We start from the raw sequence: 19,433 nt of genomic DNA on the forward strand, positions 1-19,433 counted from the left end.
TCGGAGCCTGGAGCCTGCTTCGGATTCTGTGTCTCCTTCTATCTCTGCCCCTCCCCCCACTTGTGCTCTGTCTCTCTCTGTCTCTCAAAAATAAATGAATGTAAAAAAAAAATTTTTTTTTAATTAAAAAAATTTTTTAAATATAAAAGGAAGATATCTTAGACTAGAGTCGTGGTGGTACGTAACACTACAAGTATAAACTCCAATGTTGGCATCAGCGTGGATAATCTCAAATGCTTCGTGTTGAGTGAAGAAAAGGCAAGTGTAGAGCACTTTGCAAAATGATGTGAACAACATGATATTTACACGGCTCTTAAAAAACCAAGCAACATTATGAATTTCTATGACTGTAGATATGTATAGGCAAGGATCATTTGGAAGAATTGGAAGAATTCCGAGGAAACTGGTAGCAGAAGTTTGCGCAGAGAGGAAGCGGATGGAAGACAAAGGCGGGGTCAGTCTTCATCTGTGATCTTCTTAGGTAAAGCTTCAACTTCACTTCAAAGAACTCTTGCTCAGAGTCATTCAGCTTTTTAAAAAGAGGTGATTTACTAATAAAAATGAATTTTAAAAAGCGTCAAGACACGAAAAAGCTGGAAGAAAATATTAACGGTGTTAAATTTTGTGTGGTAGAAATATGGATGATTGCTTTTGTGTTGTATTTCATAATAATAGTAAAGAACTCCATGGATAACTAAAGACGATTAGTCATATTCTTCATTTCTACCTCAAGCAAAAGAGATTAAGGTTTGAAGAAGTACATGTTAATCAATTACCTGACGTTACAAACTAATCCTGTTTTTCTACTGTGGCATGAAGATTAAACAACGTGCAAGTCAGGGCCAAATTTCATAGTTAAAACTTTTTCTCATAATGGTGGTACAGCTAATCTTTAAATACAATGTACTTTATTCCTCACCATGAAAAACCACCAACTGGAAAAGTTAAATGTCAGGTGCATGTTAGTGAACAGAAATAGCTCGTCGTGAGTCATGTTATTGACGTACTGATGTCATTTCTTTCAGCCTGACCTCACTTGTTTTGAAATGTACCTTGTGATTTTACACAATTTTATATGTTTTCACGTGCAATTCAGACCCTTGTGTTACTTATTAAATGCATTCATTTTGTCTGTCTATAGCAGGGCTTCCAAAAATATTGTCTGTGAGTGTCATTCAGAAGTTCCAGATTGTTTCTTTTGATAACAAGGATCCTTACCACTGCTTTTACTCCGTTTTTGTTTTGGTCTTGTTGTTTTAGCATAGCTTTCTCTCTAGAGGAGTGTTTCGTCAGAAGTAGGTCAAGCTACCTGTCTTCGAGATTAAGAAATAAAATATGTCCAAGCAAGTGACAGTGGGAAGTGGGGACCTGGGGCTTCGAGTTTATATGAAGCTATAGACCATGAGACGGAGGTCTCGTGCCACTAGAACAAACCAGAGTGCTGTGTGTTTCTCACCACTTAACTCTGGCTTTTCTTTTTCCAGTTCAATTTCACCATTTAGTATTGAGAGCACAAGACGCCAGAGACGGTCTGAATCCCCAGACTCCAGAAAACGGCGTATCCACAGATGTGACTTTGAAGGATGCAACAAAGTATACACAAAAAGTTCTCACCTGAAGGCTCACCGAAGGACACATACAGGTACTGTGTTACAGGGCTTCTCACTGGGGTGGGGGTTCAGTGAAAATCCCGAGGGGGCCACTGATTGCTTCCGGGGTTGTGAGCGTTTTGGAATGCTGTGTTGCTTCTTACCCAGCCATCTCAAATTGGCTTCCTTTCTGAGTGGAATGATCCCCTCTCTCAGCTGAAAAAGGTTTAAGTCTTAGTGAACTTTAGCAACCAGTGAAGTAAGTCTTCTGTGTCTTAAGGAGGTTTACGATGGTATGACACAGGGATCTAGCCTTCTTCTATGATCAGTGTTGCCACTTAATTACTGTCTAGTTTAGCGGGTTTTAAAATATCCACAAAGCACATTGAAGAACAAGCTGAACAAAATTGTTCTGTTTTCTTAAAGTTAGCATTTTAACCACCACTTAGATCACGCTTTTCTCCCCCCCGGTCTCGTCCCCCAGATAACCCAATAAGTAAACCAAAAAAATAAAATAAATCGACGTACACATAGCACTGTAAAGAGTTTAAAAAATATTTCCACATGATTCCATTTCATCTCACTGGCATTGTAGATATAGAGAGAGGAATTTTAGGAAATTGAGACCACATGTGATTTACTGACTTTGTCACCATCCACTCATCCACACACCCACCCATCCCCCAGCTGTCGCCCTCTCCACCCGTCCATGTATTGATCCACCCACCCCTTCCATCCTCTGCCTTGTGTGTCCCTTAGCTGGCATCCCCTGGCTTCCTTGGCTCCTGAATCCTGTTGGGAGCCACCAGTGGAAGGCGGAAAGCTCTGGGAAGAGACTGGAGGTATAAGGAGGGCCCCGCAGTTACACTACCATTTCTCGGAAAAGTGGTGACTAGAATGTGTGAAGCTCAAAGAAGCAGGTGGAAGAGGGAAACCCATTCACACACATTCCTGGCAATTCCTGGTAGCAACATGCTACATGTGGAGTAAGGGGAGTCCAGTGACTCTCCTCAACAGGAATCAGACACCGGCACCTGCCTCTAGCTGGAAACTTCAAGTGTAACAGACTCCCATTGGGCTGTGTGAATAGTATTGCCATCTCAAATATATTAAAATAACCACACTATGAAAACCGTTTCCCAGCTGAGGTAGCAAAATCGTTTAAGCCAGCATTCTTTGCCATTTATTTACTCATGTTATTAGATGGTTTCCAAAGGTACTTTACAGAATCTGCTCCATGACTCTGCAAACACTGAGACCGGGCATCGTGTGTGTGTCTGTGTGTGTGTGTGATGAAGTTATGGCATAGGAGGCTTGCCTGAGGTCAAAAAAGCATTGTAGAATCTGAAGCTTACTTTTGCTCATCTAACATATAACATATACTTTTAATACTTCCAATAATTCAGCATATTTTGCATACTTCTCATCTTTCATCCCTGTTCCCAATCCTTTTCCTTTTTGTACTTAATTCCAGATTCTTGCCTCTCCATTGATTCCGAGCTTCCCCAGGAGAGGTTTTTATTTCATTTCTTAGACATTATTTTTGAATCAGTTTCTTTACCATTTAGGCAAAGAATGAATATAAAAACATGAAAATCAAATAAGCATGTTCCATCCTGTCCGTGGATAATGAACATAAATCATAGTCGTTAAGTATGATCAGGTCATAATACTGAGTTTTAAAGGGAGCATTTCTATTATTTAAAAAAAAAAAAAAAAAGAAGGATCTATCTACAGTAAACCACCATATATTTCAAGTTATTTCTATTTTCCTTGCGCATACTGAAATACATATTAACGTCATTTGTACACAGACGTCTCTATTCCGTTTATCCGAATGATGAACAGTGAACGAGGGGAAATGGTTTAATTAGGTGCTATTAAAGGATCTAACTTCATGGCATTAAGGGATTTGACATAGACTATGAAGGTAGGGGAGACATGATGTATAGTTCAAAGCATTATAAACTTTGAATGTTGAAGCAGAATTAATTAGCTTGGGTTATTAATAAGATGAAATCATAGACTCCTAGGGTCCAAATGGACCTTGTACGCCACAGAGTCTACTTTGTTCCCTAACTAGGGGAATCCCTTGGGTGTCATCTCTTACAAAGAACAAGTCATTCCGATGCAGTTTTCTGCACACGCACACATCTTTTCTTTTATTGGATCGTCACAACACCAGGTGGTTGCCGCTGTCGTTACCTTCTTTGTGTAATGGTGTCTCCTGGTCAAGTATTGTTCCCGTAGCAGTGGTTTTTAGTAACTTCCAAGTGGCAGACGGTTGATTGTTCTGCAAGACAAGTTGGGTGACATTTCTGAGGACCAAGTCCTCCCCTCATACGGTATTGAATTGCCTGTTATGACACTGTTCGGCTCTCAGTACTTTCGGGTTAAATGGAATAGCTGCAATTATCATGCTCTCATTTCCGCTTCCTGGCCCTGGTGCCCCTCGAAACCCCATCGTCAACGACTTGCATCTTCATTTCTCCAAACCAGGTGTCCTCAGTCATCTTAGCCACGTCTTTCTAGCTGTATTCCAACATGTCACTGTGTCTTTTAAAATTTCCACACCACAAATTGAGGAAAGAGGTTTTGAAATGCAACAATTGTATTGTCTTCTAGCAATTGACTCTCTTTCTTAAGTCAGCTAAATCAAAATGTGCTGAACACTACATCTTGCCCATCCCTTGTACCTATAACTGGTTTCTTTTAAAACCTAAACATTCAGGGGCTCAGTCAGTTAAGCATCCGACTTTGCTTCAGGTCATGATCTCACAGTTCATGAGTTTGAGCCCCACATCGGACTCTGTGCTGACAGCTCAGAGCCTGGAGCCTGCTTCGGATTCTGTGTTTCCCTCTCTCTCTGCCCCTCCCCCGCTCACACTCTGTCTCTCTTGCTCACAAAAATAAATAAAAAATGTAAGAATGTTTTTTTAAACCCGAACATTCAATGTTGTGTTTGTAGTTAGACCTCTCCCTCAAGGGATGGCTCCCTTGGGAGTAGTGCCTTTCCTCTCCCTGGACACTTTTCACTGCAGGCTGGCTGATCTCTTGTAGGAGATACAGGCCAGAATTGGTATTCTGAGGGCTGCACCTGCCCTTTCAAGTCTGGGAAATAATTATTCTATATCCATTTGATATTGGGGCCCATTCTCCCAATAAGTTGAAATGACATTGAACTCTCTCCCTGCCCGCCTTGCATTTAGTATTTTAGTTCTGTCCTTCAGCTTCTCCATATCTGCCAGGTATTAAGTAGGACAGGTTCAAGGACAAAGCCCTGAGATGTGATCTCAGAGACTTTCATCCAAGTGGGTCTTAATTCATTAACGAATAGCTAAACATCCACCTAATCGTCCTACCTCCAACCCATCTTTCTTGGTCTCACAGCTACATCAGAATGTCCTTGTGAAATCCCTGCTCCAAACCAAGGCATCCCAAATCCATTCATCGACTTCACAAGGAGATTCTTACTCTGCGAGACATAGCCTCCTAAATTAGCAAATAATAGTACTTCTAAAAAGAAAGAATGGGATTTGGTTGATTTACTGCCACTTGGTTCAGAGGGAGCCCATACTTGTTTCTGATTTATAATTCTATGCGAGATTTCTCAACTTTGCGTTCAAGATGAAATCAACACTGGCTGTATAGGGATTGAGGTTGGCTTGCTTTGCTTTTAACAAATATCTTAGCCTTACCTTTGCTCCAGGCACATTGAGTAAGTTATTTGTGTGTGACCAATCACAATGAGTGTAGCGTGTGGGATTATAACATGACTTATAAGATCTACGCACGCTATAGGAGGTGAGCAAGTAGCCATGAGACATTTTCTTTGATAAAGTCACATTAATTTTACCTTTAACACTTGATCTTTTGTTGCATTATTAGCACATGACCAGTCATCTATTTAGGACTCACGCAGTAAATTGAACACATTGGTAGAAAAGAGGAACATTTTCTAGATAATAGCAATTTAGAGTAAAAAGAGAAATTCTACAGAATGCCTTTTTAAATTTAAAAATGATGTAAGTATATTGTCATGACTGTGCAGTTTAGATAATAACATAAATACTTGCCCGAACATTTTTAAATGCCTTTACTAACACTCGCCTGTGGTAAATTGTTTAAGGCACAGTAAAAAGGAGGAAAAAACTATCTCAGCAATCCTATACAGCAATCCTGTCAGCAGGTACATTGTTCCCCTTCACTGGTATAGATTGTGTCTCCTCTACGTGAAGCAGTGGACAGTGTATTTAAAATGAATGTGCAGTATAATGAAATTAATGGCCATCTAAGCCTTTGTTATACATAACTAGCATGTTGCTATGATTTTCCCTCAGGTCAAGAATTTTATTACTTATTAAATGATCTAAATATAAGTTTTAGAGGGAAATAGTCTTACAAATCTGGAATTGCTATTTACAATTCTCTTACTTTCTAAATATATCTATCATAGTGTTTTCGAAAATGCAGTACAAGAAACATTCAGGCATCAGTGATTCCTTCAGCCACTAGATGGTGCACTACAACCAGCTGTTGGGTCTACTCTAAAAGGGTCTGAGGGTCCCCTGGAACCCTCTGGTGGTGTGTGGAACATGACGTCATTATCACTGTTCTGCAGAATATTGCAATTTACTTATGAACAAAGGAAAGAAAATGTAAAGATACTTTTTAAGCCAGACTTTTTAAAAAGTAATTTTAGCATATAAAAATGCTCAGTTTCAGATGAATCTGGGAATACTTTATACTCCAACTCGATATCCTACTCTCCAGTAAGTCCGTGAGCCTCATTTAGCCGTGTTGTCCAATATTCATTTTAATTCATATGAAAACTATCTGCCTGAATTTTAATCATCAGTAAATGTAAAGCAATCACATTTCTTATCTATCTGGCTTTATCAGAAGTAACTCATGTCTGAATTTTACACATCAAAGAAATTAACTTACATGGATGCTTTAAAATTATTAACCAATTGCGATTTAAGTCTATAAAATGTGTCCTTCCCCACCTCCACAGATGAAGGCAATGATACATTATTTACCTCTTCCCTTGAGGGATGATGCTTTTGTAATTAATATCATTCTATAATTAACATCAGATAATGGTTGTGCATTTGGAGAACACACGTGTGCATGCACACACATTCAGACACAACATCTATGCTAAATGCTTGCAGATTCCATGCTTTTTCACCTTTCTTACTTGCCTCATCACTTTTCACTGCTATTCCCACATTTCTTGCTTCTAATTTGACATCGGGTTTAACTGCGTGAGATTTCGAAATGGGTTCATGATATTCCTACAAAGACATTCGTGAGTTTTGTGACAGCTGTGCACTTGAGTGGCCTTTTGTTCAGAGGTCTTGTAGTTGCCAGATCAGGTAGTGGGGTGCTGCTTAGATTTTCACATCTATCTTCATTAATTAAATAACTCATTCGTATAAAGCTCTGTGTCAGGTCCGCTGTCTAGATTTGTTGTTAGATAAAGCATAGGGTTTAGTGATGCCAAGATCATTAATCACTGAAGAGCTAACCAACATTTTTCAGGCACAAATCCTTTCCCAACAAGTTGTTGGTAAGTCTCAGGCAAACAGCTCACAAGTATGAGCACATTGGTACTTGCTGAGAAATAGGAAACTATAATAGAAATAGAACTAAACTGAAGTCAGGAGACAACAGTCTGAATCTGTCCTTGGCCCCTAACTGAGAGATTCACTTCACTCTGTGAGTCTCAGGTTTTCTGTTTCATTTTTGTCTCTGACCATAAACATAGCCCATTGTTGCATAATTACCATAGGGGGCATTATTTTTATATCCCCAGTAAATACAGTGACTAACACATCTCAAGGGCTCAAGAATTATTTGTTGAATTGAAATTGTGTACGTATGAATATTGACGTGGGTATATGTTGTTATTGTAATCATAGGTTCAAGGCAAAAAAGTGTGCATCATTTAGTATACAGTCATCATAAGCAGCTATAATAATGTCATCTCTGTACTTCTAACCTCTCCTAATTTAAAAATTTTGTGATTCAGAAAAAGTTGAGTGAAAGCTGTTACTTAATAAGTCCTCTTTATCATCATTTTGATAAAATGATAATGTAAATAATCCTATAAGGAATATATATATAATACTTAGTAAAACATAGTTTTTCATTTGTAACTATGTCAAGAAGCATATGTACAAAAAGCATATGTACAAAACAGATTCAACATGACCCATGTTTATTGAGCATTTTCCACGTCTAAGGCATTATAGATTTTTATCTTGAAAAAGGCAGAAGGAGGCATAAGCCCCCATCTTCAATGAACTTGCCCTTAAGTGTACTAGATAAGAGTTGCATGGATAGTCATAACAGAGGTCAAGTGTGCAAAGCCCTATAATAAAGGTCCAAGCAAAAGGACAATAGAACGCAATAGGAGCTGTCTATGATGGCCAGGGAGTTTGGGGACACCTTTGTACTCGGACATAAGGCCCTTCTCCTCTGACTCGTGTTAAACCTCGTTTGCTTGACCCTAATCCCAATCTCCCCCTTTCCTCAGGCAAACAAAGGAATAGCTCTCCAACTGTGTTCAGTGTGTGGAGCTCATTCACACATTTTCTCCTACCTGAAATGGCCTGCCTGAGGGGCCTCCTTTCTTCCTGCTTTGGTAGAAATGCTATTAATTTTTCAACGCTTATCTCAGTGTCCCCTTGTCTGTTAAGCCATCTGACTACCCTCCTTCCCTAGGCAGGTAGAACCTTCCATGACCATAGAGCGCTGGGGCATCTCTGTGTCACACAGAAAGGAGGGTATGTGGGAAACACTGTGGCAGTAGAAACAACAGGGCCTGGCATCTGATTGGACAGGAGGGGAGGGAGAGGGAGGCTTTGAAGACCGCCAGCGTGTGTGGTTAGGAGGGGGAAATGCTATGAACAGACATGGAGACCACAGATGGGAGAGAGCTGGCATTTCCTGAGGACCTGCCAGATCCCAGGCACTGTGCTCAGCTCTAGGAGTAGTGCCTTCCCTATTCCCTATTCTAATTGTATCTCTAAATACCCTGAAAGGTGAGAGTACTTACCCACTATCAGCAGTGGCTGAGCAGTGGAGCTGGGATTCAAACACCAGTTTCTCTAGAACCTGTGCTGTTGTCACGACACCCGCTCTCAGGCAGGTTTGCTAATAACCTGCCAGCCTCACCACTCAAGCCACATTCTCATGCGTGTCTGGCCAGCACTACCTGGGTACCTGTTTAGTGACTGTCATTCAGGTGCTTTGAAGTAATAAGATAACAAGTGACTTCATATTTTTAAAGCTTTTCATTAATGTGAACTGGTCATTCTTCGGAGTCTATTAAAATGTTACTTTGTTAGAAAGCCAGTGAGAAGGCAGGACCAGAAGCATTAATAAATAAATAGGCAGCTTCTGAGTACTTGTGCAGTGCGCAGCACTGTGCACAGTAATGGGTACGCTGTGAAGATGTGGACGGCAAGGAGTTTTAAGTGTGGTGGGGGGGAGACAGCCATGTCTGCAAATATCTGCTGGTGTGAAACAGGACAGGAAAGCCTTGAAGTGAGCTTGATACAAGTTTCTGCAGCAGCACAGCCAGGGTGATGGGTCCTGATGGCACGGGTGTGGTGAAAACCACCTACCCCAGCGAGCAGGCATTCAAGTGCCGTCTGGAAAAAGGAACTGGAATAATCTGGATGGATAACAAAGTGCTGTGAAAGTTGTACTTGTTTTCATTTATGGAGGAGTTACTCTAACCTGTCCTGGAGAGTTACCATGTGGAAGCATGCTGAACCTGATCATCTGAATCTGAATCAGATTAATGATCTGAACACGGGTACCAGTGCTGTACTTACTGTATTTAGGCATCTTATGACCACGCTCTGCATTTTCCTTCTTTTACTTTTGGGTTTATTTTTTATTTTTATTATTTTTTTTAATGTTTATTTATTTTTGAGACAGAGAGAGACAGAGCATGAACGAGGGAGGGTCAGAGAGAGAGGGAGACACAGAATCTGAAGCAGGCTCCAGGCTCTGAGCTGTCGGCACAGAGCCCGATGCGGGGCTCGAACTCACGGACCGCGAGATCATGACCTGAGCCGAAGTCGGATGCTTAACCGACTGAGCCACCCAGGCGCCCCTGCTTTTGGGTTTATTTTATCCAGATACCAATGAAAATTGTGTTGTAGGCAGGAGTGGGATAATAATTTTCCCAGCCCTTGTACTTTCTTGTGTTCTATCGAAGAATGGCTAGATTGTGAGTTTGGGTCATCTTATCCTGAATGGCAAAATTAACTATTACTGATACAAAATTGGTGGGTTTAATGGAACGATTAAAGATAATGAGGAGCTGTATTTTTACAGAAAATATATCCACCACTAAAGAATATATATAAAAATAATGTTTATTTATTATACTTATGATAATTCAATAAAAAATCTTCATAACTAAGAATAGAAAGAATTATAAAGTACATACATTGCTTTAAAGATTACAATAATTAATGCTCATTTGAGTAGCAAAATGGAAGGCTCACTCACAGGTCATGTTAGTAATTTCACAGGTTTAAAATGAGATATTTGTAGACCAACCCTTTATTTATTTTTTTTTTTTTTTTTAAATTTTTTTTTCAACGTTTTTATTTATTTTTGGGACAGAGAGAGACAGAGCATGAACAGGGGAGGGGCAGAGAGAGAGGGAGACACAGAATCGGAAACAGGCTCCAGGCTCCGAGCCATCAGCCCAGAGCCCGAAGCGGGGCTCGAACTCACGGACCGCGAGATCGTGACCTGGCTGAAGTTGGACGCTTAACCAACTGCGCCACCCAGGCGCCCCGTAGACCAACCCTTTAAATAGCACTAGTTTTAGATAAAATCTCCCAAACTTATTTTCCTTCTCAAAAATACATACTCTAACTCATTAGAATAGAAAAGATGGTAGAATGAGTAGAATGCTAGCAGTGGCTCTCCGCCTCACAACATAGATTGCTCATTTTTTTTAAGTAAGCTCTACACCTGCTATGAGACTCGAACTCTTGAGATCAAGAGTTGCACACTCCACCAACTGAGCCAGCCAGGCACCTCCCTTAACCCTCTCTTAAGTTAACTGTGGCAAGTTATATTTTAAGGGAATGTGAGCTCTTTGAATTAAAATAGTGTCATTCATTTAAGCAACAATTACCAGCAAGGAGCTGCTGCCCTAGGCCCTGGGGATACGGTAGTGAAGAAAGCTTGAAGCCACCCTCAGTACTCAACCGCTGAGGGGCGGACAGACAGTAAAACCAGCAGTCCCAGGGGGGTGTGAGGAGAGTTTAACATGGGCGTGTCCAGGGTACCGGGCAGCCACGTGACCAGATTGTCTTTGAGAACATTTTCCTTCAATGTGTTGCAGATGTTATTGGAGAGGGTAGGACATGAGACAGGGACACAGAACCATTAGAAGTTGGTGTCAGTGGAAGGTGGCAAGAACCTAAAGAAAGGCCGCTCACAACTGGGGGGTAAACTGGAGAGGACAGCTGGACAGGCATGTGGAAGGCAGAGCTGGCAGGTGTAATGATCAGGTCGGGGCAGGCAGAAAAGTCCAAGAAATCCCTCCAACTAGAGAACTTTATGACTTGACACCCGAGTAGGTAGGATTGCCTTTTTCTCCAGAGAGCAAAGCAGAAGGAGCAACTGGTCTTTTTTAGGGGGTAGCTGCTGAGTAAAGTTTTGGTCATGTTGAAATAACCTTTGGACTACCACCTCTGTGGTCGATCTCTCTGTGGTGCTTAGGAGAGAGACTGAGATGTAGAGACTTAGGAATCTTTTCCGTACGAGTCGTGGTGGAAGCCGTAGGAGCCAAGGAGAACTTATGCAGGTGAGAAGAAGTCAGAGTCAAAATCTTGGTAAACATTTCAGGGACGGGTAAAGGCAGAACTCTCTGCAAAAGAAACTAAAAGGAAAATGTAACCAGAAACATAGGAAAATAAATATTGTCACTACATGGAAAAACAAACTCAGAATAGCCAAATAAAGTATTACCCTTAGACCTTGAACATTTTACTTTCAGTAAAGTATGTTTTTATTATAGGATATTTTAGGTCATTTATATTTGATTTCTGGATGAGAAGGGCTAGCTAGTCGCTGTGTTAACACATTGTCCTGCAAGTACTAATTCACATTTTCAATCTGCACATCCGGCTCTGACCAGATATCCTGGTTTATTAAAGCAGTGACTTAAAGCGTTGAGAGGCAAATATAGAAGAGAGGTTAAAACTGAGCTCTGGAGCACCTGGGTGGCTTCGTCGGTTGAGCGTCCAACTTTGGCTCGGGTCGTGATCTTGTGGTCCGTGAGGTTCGCTGCTGTCAACGTAGAGCCTGCTTCAGATCCTCTGTCCCCCTCAAGCTGCCCCTGCCCCACATGTGCTGCCTCTCAAAAACAGATGAACATTAAACAACAACAAAAAAAAACCCCTGTGAGCTCTAGTATCCGATTCCCAGAATTCAAATCCTACCTCTATCACATACCAACTCGGGGTGAAATGGAGTTGGTTACTGCAAAGCGTACGTCCGTAAAGCTCTTAGAACAAAGTGCTGTGTGTGGAAAGTGCTATATGCTTTGGCAAATATTGTTTTCCTCAAAGATACGCGTTATGGAATTGCATGGGGAAGAAAGAACAAATCCACTTTGTCTCATTTACGCATAATGAAAAAAGACAGTTAATTCAGTCCAGACAATTCAGTGGGGCAGAGACTAACATTGATTACGTGTTTAATTAAATTGACAAGATCAAATGGATCAAACAAATTATAAAATACTAAATTATAAGATACTACATTGTTCTGTTCGTAGTTTTATAATTAAAATGTTAGGAAAATCAAGATCAAGATTGGCATCCAATTACCAGAAAACTCTTAATTCTTTTTTTTGTTTGAAACCTAGCAAACAGGATCTATTTTTAACTTTATAATTTATATTTCCTAGCAAAAACAGAAAAACCTTGAATTTCATAACTATAAAATTAAATATTTTATTGAGCACCTGTCATTTCTCAGGCACATGCCACGTGTACTTTTAGTTTCCCAAGTGTAGAAACAGTGTTTCCATTTTACAGATGGGGAGACGATGTTTCAGAAAGCCCAACGCTCTAGCCTGAGATCTGATTGCAGATCGATGACTGAGCCAGCATCTGACCAGGCTTTCTGCCCGATTTCAAAGCCTATGCTATTTCAGGCCACCTTAACACCACCAATAAGGAAGGCAGCCTGGTCCACCCTGAGGACAAGTCAAGAGCTTTGTAATCTCAGCTCCAGGTTTCTGTTTCCTCATTTTAAAAGCACCTAATTTCCTCCCAGATCTAAAATTGTGTGAACTTTTATGAACTAAGGTAATAGAAACCAGAAGACAAGATAGGAATCTTGATTCTGCTCCCCCTCCCCCCCGCCCCCTGTCATATGCAAATACCATTCCTCAAGTGAAACAGATTGTCACAGCAAATATGTTGAGCCTTGAGTGTAATGAAGCTCATTTGTCAGCGTCTGGGGCCCCATAACTTCATAAAAGTTAAACAGGGACACATTTCAGAAATGCACTTCTGAACTGAAAAAAAAAAAAAAAAAAAAAAAAAAGCCTGTGCTTCCTGCTGCAAAAGGTGTTCCTTTTCAGTTGCTTGAGAAAATAGCAGAGAGTAGCTGATGTGAGAACATGGGTGTTTTGTTTGACCCAGACTTTTCAAACTGCACATTCCTCTTATGTGTATTGCTTACACGTCATTTTAATATGAAAGGGCACCTGTCTTTTGTCTCAGTACACATTTACCTTTCAGCATTTCAGATGGGAAGATGGGAGGTACCTGAAAAAGTTATTTTTGTTTCGTGGGTTTTGGGAATCCATTCAAGACCTGGTGTTTTCTTTAGACTTTATTATGCTTCTGCTGGGTAAATGTCATGGAAGTGCATTTAGTGACTCTTAATCCTTTTCTTTAACCAAAATTGAAAGAGACAGGGGTTCTCATAATAAATCAGTTTGTTGACTGTTTCCAGAAGAAAACCCTGACGTGAGTTTTCATTTTCTCTGGACACTTAATTAGACTTCTGTTTAAATAACGCCTGTGAATACACACACACACGCACACACACGCATATAAAATTGTATTTAGCTTGAACTCTGAAAGCGGAGTTAAAAAGTGTTTCATAACAAAACTTAACGAACCCCCTTCCTTGTTCTTTTTTTTTTTTTTCTCTCTGTTTACTCTTTATAGGACTGTTCCACTTTAAAAAATAGAAGCTTTTTTGCTATTCGTTTTGGTTAACATTTTCCTTTTTCAGAGGTTTTCATAGTTTAGTCCAGGTTTTTTAAACAACAGAGGAGGACGGATTGTGCTCAGAAATAGCCGCATTCTTTTTTTTCAAATACAAAGTGTGGAAATGGCTTGGATTTGTCATGGGACATGGAGAACTTCACGCTTCAGAACTGAAGACCTGAAAGTTAGTAAACTCCCCAAGGTATGGCATGGGATTAAGCTACCAATTAATTACCTAGTTCATGTCCTTCGGTTTTTCTTAAACATTAGTAGCTTAATGTCTCAACTTAGCAAAGAAAAATCATCTAAACTATGACTTATTGGTAATGACATGTACCATGTCATTTTCTGTCATTTCATTATTTCATGGGATGAGGAGAAGAAACAAAAATCACAGGTGATCTGATGGTGGAATCAAAACTTACAGGTTTTTTTTTTTTTTTTTTTGAAAAATATTAACTATTCTTTCAAAGATTTTGCCACTAGGGATTCAAAGTGTCCTTGTGAGTTAGACAAAAGAAGGAAGAAGGTGGGCATGCTGTTTTTCTTTTTAGCTTATTTCTAGAGAAAACAGTTTTGAATAACACATTTGCAGAAATCTAATTCAAATGAGTGTAAGGACAGTTCACGATTCCTGAAGAAATTACTGGAAATAGTGTTTACTCTCCCCATCATCCTCCTGATGCACAGCAGCTGTGTACGAAGCATAGACCCAGGGAGATGCCTGACTCCTTTCATTGTCCAAGCCAACGCTTTCCATAGGAAAATTGTCATGGGACATACACTCCCTATTCTGTGCCTACCACTAACTTCTTAGTAAATTTAGTTTTCTACTTTCCAGCAAGATTTTGGAGGAAAGAAGACAGGATGGAAGAAAGATTCTGTCTGTTCATTATATCCTTTCAGGGCTCATGTCTGCATGCTACAATATATCTTACAAACGTATTTATCATTTTAATAAGCTTTTCCTCACATCAAGAAGTTTCTGTTACCCTAATTTGCTTACAAGATTGTATCCTTTAAATTGCTTTCAAGCATAAGCATAAAATAAAATACAGAGTTTAATACAATGCAGTGGCCACTAAAATTGTTCTTCTATCCACTTCTGGAACTGACTAGTCCAAAAAGAACATTTATTGATTTAGTTTTTAATAAAATCCTAGGCCTTGGGCAGGTATAATCAAAACCTAGGTCTCTCTCTCTCCCTCTCTCCCTCCCTCTCTCTTTTGCTAATATATATGAGTTTTGTTCTTACAGGTTTAAATATAATTTATTGTCAAGTTAGCTAACATACAGTGTATACAATGTGCTCTTGGTTTTGGGGGTAGATTCCCATGATTCATCGCTTGCATACAACACCCAGTGCTTATCCCAACAAATGCCCTCCTCAGTGCCCATCACCCATTTTCCCCTCCCCCCACCCCCGCATCAACCCTCAGTTTGTTCTCTGTACTTAAGAGTCTCTTATGAAAACCTAGGTCTCTGGAGTGAAGGGCAGAAGCCAGGTCTCTGCCTGATCAGAACAGCCATCTCCTCTTCTCACCCCCTATAGCTCAGCCTCTAATTTTTTTTTCTTTTTATTGTTTTCTTTTTCCCTTCTGTTTTTTTTTTAAGCATGGAGAGAAAATACTCAAACTCTAATTTTATTAATGAGGCAATAGGCAAAGAATATTATGCTTAAGTTTTCATGGATATTAAAAAGAAAGTATACCTTTTTATAAGAAATTTTCAAGAAAAAACTCACTTATTGCTCAGACAATTAAGTTTACTATTTTCAGACAATTAAGTTTACTACTTTCCCCCTCCCCACTGCCGAGTAGAGAAGGTTTGCATTCTTCATTATATGCCTTCATTCATCACCTAGCCCTTAATAACTTAAAAACTTTTATCATTTTCATTGGTTTTATTCAAGAGTAGGGACATGTCTGCCTCTTGTATTTTTGAGACCTTTTCCTTGACTTCCTTTTTCTTTTTGAGATATAATTGGCATACAATATTAAACCGGTTTCAGGTATACAACATGATTCGATATTTGTATATGTTGTGAAGGTATCACTACGGTAAGTGTAGTTAACATCTATCAGCGCAGAGATACGATGGTTTTTTTGCATGACAAGAACTTTTCATTAAGATCTACTCTCGTAGCAACTTTGTAATATATAATACAGTATTCTAACTACAGTCACCTGCTGTTCCATTACATCCCCATGATGTATTTTTTCTATAACTGGACATTTGTGCCTTTTGACTCACTGCACCCATTTCACCCAGCCTTGTCTTTCATGATCACTGATTGTGCTTTGATTCCACCTCACAGAATACTTCTCAGATTTTGCACAAAGTTTTCCTGCTCCAAGTCTGTGGGCTCACAGAAATTCTTGCTACCAGTTACTGCCTTCCTCAGTTATTTTAGGCCCCACCCCCTAAAATAGCCATGTCAGGAACGATGCCAAACAGCTAAGCTACTTTCTGATCCTTCCCTATCAGTGTTCTCTCCCCCAGACTCAGTAGCCAGTCATAGAAACTCATCATGGTTCACAATGGCCTTGTAAGACGACTGTAGTGAAAGGGATTGGAGAGGAGCCTCCATCATCATGTAGAATCACTGTTCTACACTGTAGAATCTCTGTAAAGTTTACAGAGACATGCCTGGCCCTACCCCATCCTGACTCTCCTAGGAAGACCCTCCTCATTTTTTAATGAGCAGAAAAGACCCTAACGATATTTTTAAAACTCAGATTGGATTGGGTGAGCCTTTTCAGAGAGTCACTCAATCCAGAACTCTCAGAGTATGTGGTGTGAAATATCATGTGTTTATTACTGAGTGTGCTGTTAGAATTTTAGTTGGGGTCCTTAATGGAGTGTAAGTGATTATTCTATAGCCAAAATAGTCCCTCACCCACCCATCCCAAGTTAACAGTGTGTATTATATACCCCAAGTCAGTAAGTTAATGTAATCAGGAAGCCTATGCAAAGTTCAGGTGCCTTCCTAACATCAAGGATCAGTAAACTTTGTGTAAAGGGCCAGATAGTAAATATTCTAAGCATTTCAGGCCTAGATGCTTTATTACATTATTCTCTCTTGCAGTGCTCAATTCTGCCATCACTGGAAGACAGCCATAACCAATATGTAGACAAATGAACATGATTTGTGTTCCAATAAAAAACTTATTTATGGACACTAAAATTTGAATTGCATGTAATTGTCATGTGCCATGAAATAGTGCTCTTGATTTTTTTCAACCACGTACAAGTGTAGAAACCATTGTAAGCTCAAAGTTTGCACAAAATACAGGCCAAAGACAAGATTTAGCCGGGGAACCACAGTTTACCACCCTCTGCTATAGATTTTCAAGTGTAAAGGACATAAATGCCATAATTCAACAGCCAAAATGAAAGTAAAAGTAAGACTATTATAACTGCGAGGAAGAAATTAGAGAATATGAAGTGCCTACTTTGGAGGTGCAAGGAAGGCCAGAGAGCACCTGAGACAAGAAAGTGTCCCCAAGGCAGGCCATCCAAACCTCTAACATCCCTCCTGAGATGAAATTAGAAGCCCCTGTGTCCTCCTTGCCTCTGCTTATTTTCCAGGCTCATCCCAGCTGTGGGCCCTCTTCCCCTCACTCCATCTGGAACGGCAAGGGGAGTCGGACACACATGACCCGTCTCCATCCATCCTTCAATTTAGAAAACGCTGTCTTCTTTCCTTCATAACTTTACACTCTCTGTGGCTGGTTCCTGGTGACACAGGAGAGAGCTAAGAAGTGCCCGTTGGTGACTGAGTCCGCTAGCTGAGCTCAGTGCCCCAAAGATGGATGCGTTTTTGAAGACACAATTTATATCAAGCTCAGCTCCTTATCACCCATGCTCGTGATATACACGTCACAAACGTCTAGGGATGGCATGTAAATAAAAGCATGTTAACAGTTGCCAGTGATATACTATGGAGGAGACACTCAATCTTTTCCACTTAGGGGTTTTGCTGATTTTTATTATTATTTTAATTTCTGTTCAACTTTGGTCAATAGACACCTGCAAATGAAGATTTTTGTCTCTGTAGGACATCCAGAATGTGTCAGAGGGTAAGGTTTTGGGTTAATCCACTCAGTAGGCTTCTACTTGAAAGGAGTTCTTTCAGAACAACCTGGAGCTTTCTGTGGCCCACAATTAGAGCATCAGCATTTCTAGATTTAATGGGTCTGTGCCGTTCACTCACTTCTGAAAGGATCTCCTGATCCTGAAAGGGCCCATAGGGATAGCATTTGTTTCAGGGTTGAGTGGAAAATGTTGGGTCCAGTTCAAGCTAGTTCTCCCATGTAGGTGTCCCTTGTACTCTCATGTACAGAGCCTCATAGTTCTGTGTGTGTGTGTGTGTGTGTGTGTGTGTGTGTGTGTGTGTGTGTGGCAGTTTTGTTGATTCATTCAAGAACTTGTCTGATATTTATTCTATCCTTTACCCCAAGGATACTGAAATGGTAGCGGCCTGGTCCTTGACCTCCACGTATTCAGAAACTGGTTGAGAAAAAGGCACCTAAATAAAATCTTTATGATACCTTGTGATAGATGATATAATAGAAGTAAGAAATGAATAATTTGGGAGTTCCTGAGAAAGTAGAACCAACTTTGAGGATGTGACAAAGTTTACATGGGAAAAGAATTCTACATGCCACTGTAACATAGTGAAAAGCGCTGGATTTGGAACCAAACGCTTCTTTTTTTCCGACATTGGGCAAGTTACTTTACTACATTGAGCCTCAGTTTTCTCATCTGTAAGGTGGGGTTAGTAATACTCACTTTGCATAGGAATCAGCCAAAAACTCCCTTCCCTGTCGTAGGTCCTTTTCACCAAAGACTGTGTGTGGCCAGGAATTCTGTTGACTATTGGATGGAAGGAACAGAAGGAGAGATCACTTTTTGTGGGGTTGCATGGGGACAGGGCATCCATTCTGAGTGAGAGCCAGGAAAAAACACACCTGGGTCAACCATTGTCTCTCTCCCCCTGGGAGTTCGTTTGGACAATGGGTAGTGTATCTTTTCCCAGCAAAGCCTTTGCATATTTTACTGTTCTTACAAGTTGACTGAAGGACCTGGTCAAATTACATACTTCTTCAGACTGCTTTTCACCATGAGTTTCAACACTAAAACCAACTTGATGATTCCTCAGGGCTCACTGTAATTAAATCACTGAAAAGGGTATTTAAACTTTACACTCTTAGCTATCTAGGATTCCTTTCCAGTAGACAAGCAAAAAGTAGATGGTTTATGAACGATAGGTACTTCATACCTAATTTCTGGGGAGTGGTGGAGTGCTTTACCTTTTAATGAGACTCTGCTTATTCTCAGTGACTGATAAATGGACATTGTGTCCTGAAACAGCTTTAAACCATCCAAGTGGTATACATTTTGGGAGGAGTATTGAAACAAAACCTAACTAATTACCCTTTATAATTCTTTGTGAGTCCCAGCATTAGAGCCCAATCAACCCTAAGTAGAGACCTAAAATGCCTCTTTAGTCACCCAGTCGAGATGATATCCAGTAGTGATCAGTTTACGCCTTTCCGTATTTTGA

General features: G+C 40.2%; 1 protein-coding gene across 30 annotated transcripts in view; it reads left to right on the top strand.

Annotated features, from left to right (window-relative positions):
• The window catches only part of KLF12 (KLF transcription factor 12), a 453,354-nt gene that overhangs the window by 423,766 nt on the left and 10,155 nt on the right, over positions 1-19,433 (top strand). For all 30 annotated transcript variants that reach the window (XM_086710407.1, XM_086710520.1, XM_086710513.1 and 27 more), the window contains one exon: positions 1,485-1,642. In XM_086710407.1, the coding sequence (XP_086566533.1) occupies positions 1,485-1,642 (158 nt within the window). The remainder of the gene's footprint in view (positions 1-1,484; positions 1,643-19,433) is intronic.

Source organism: Puma concolor, chromosome A1, assembly GCF_028749965.1.
Source record: "Puma concolor isolate L17-30 chromosome A1, mPumCon1.1.hap2, whole genome shotgun sequence".
In the NCBI taxonomy this organism is placed as follows: domain Eukaryota; kingdom Metazoa; phylum Chordata; class Mammalia; order Carnivora; family Felidae; genus Puma; species Puma concolor.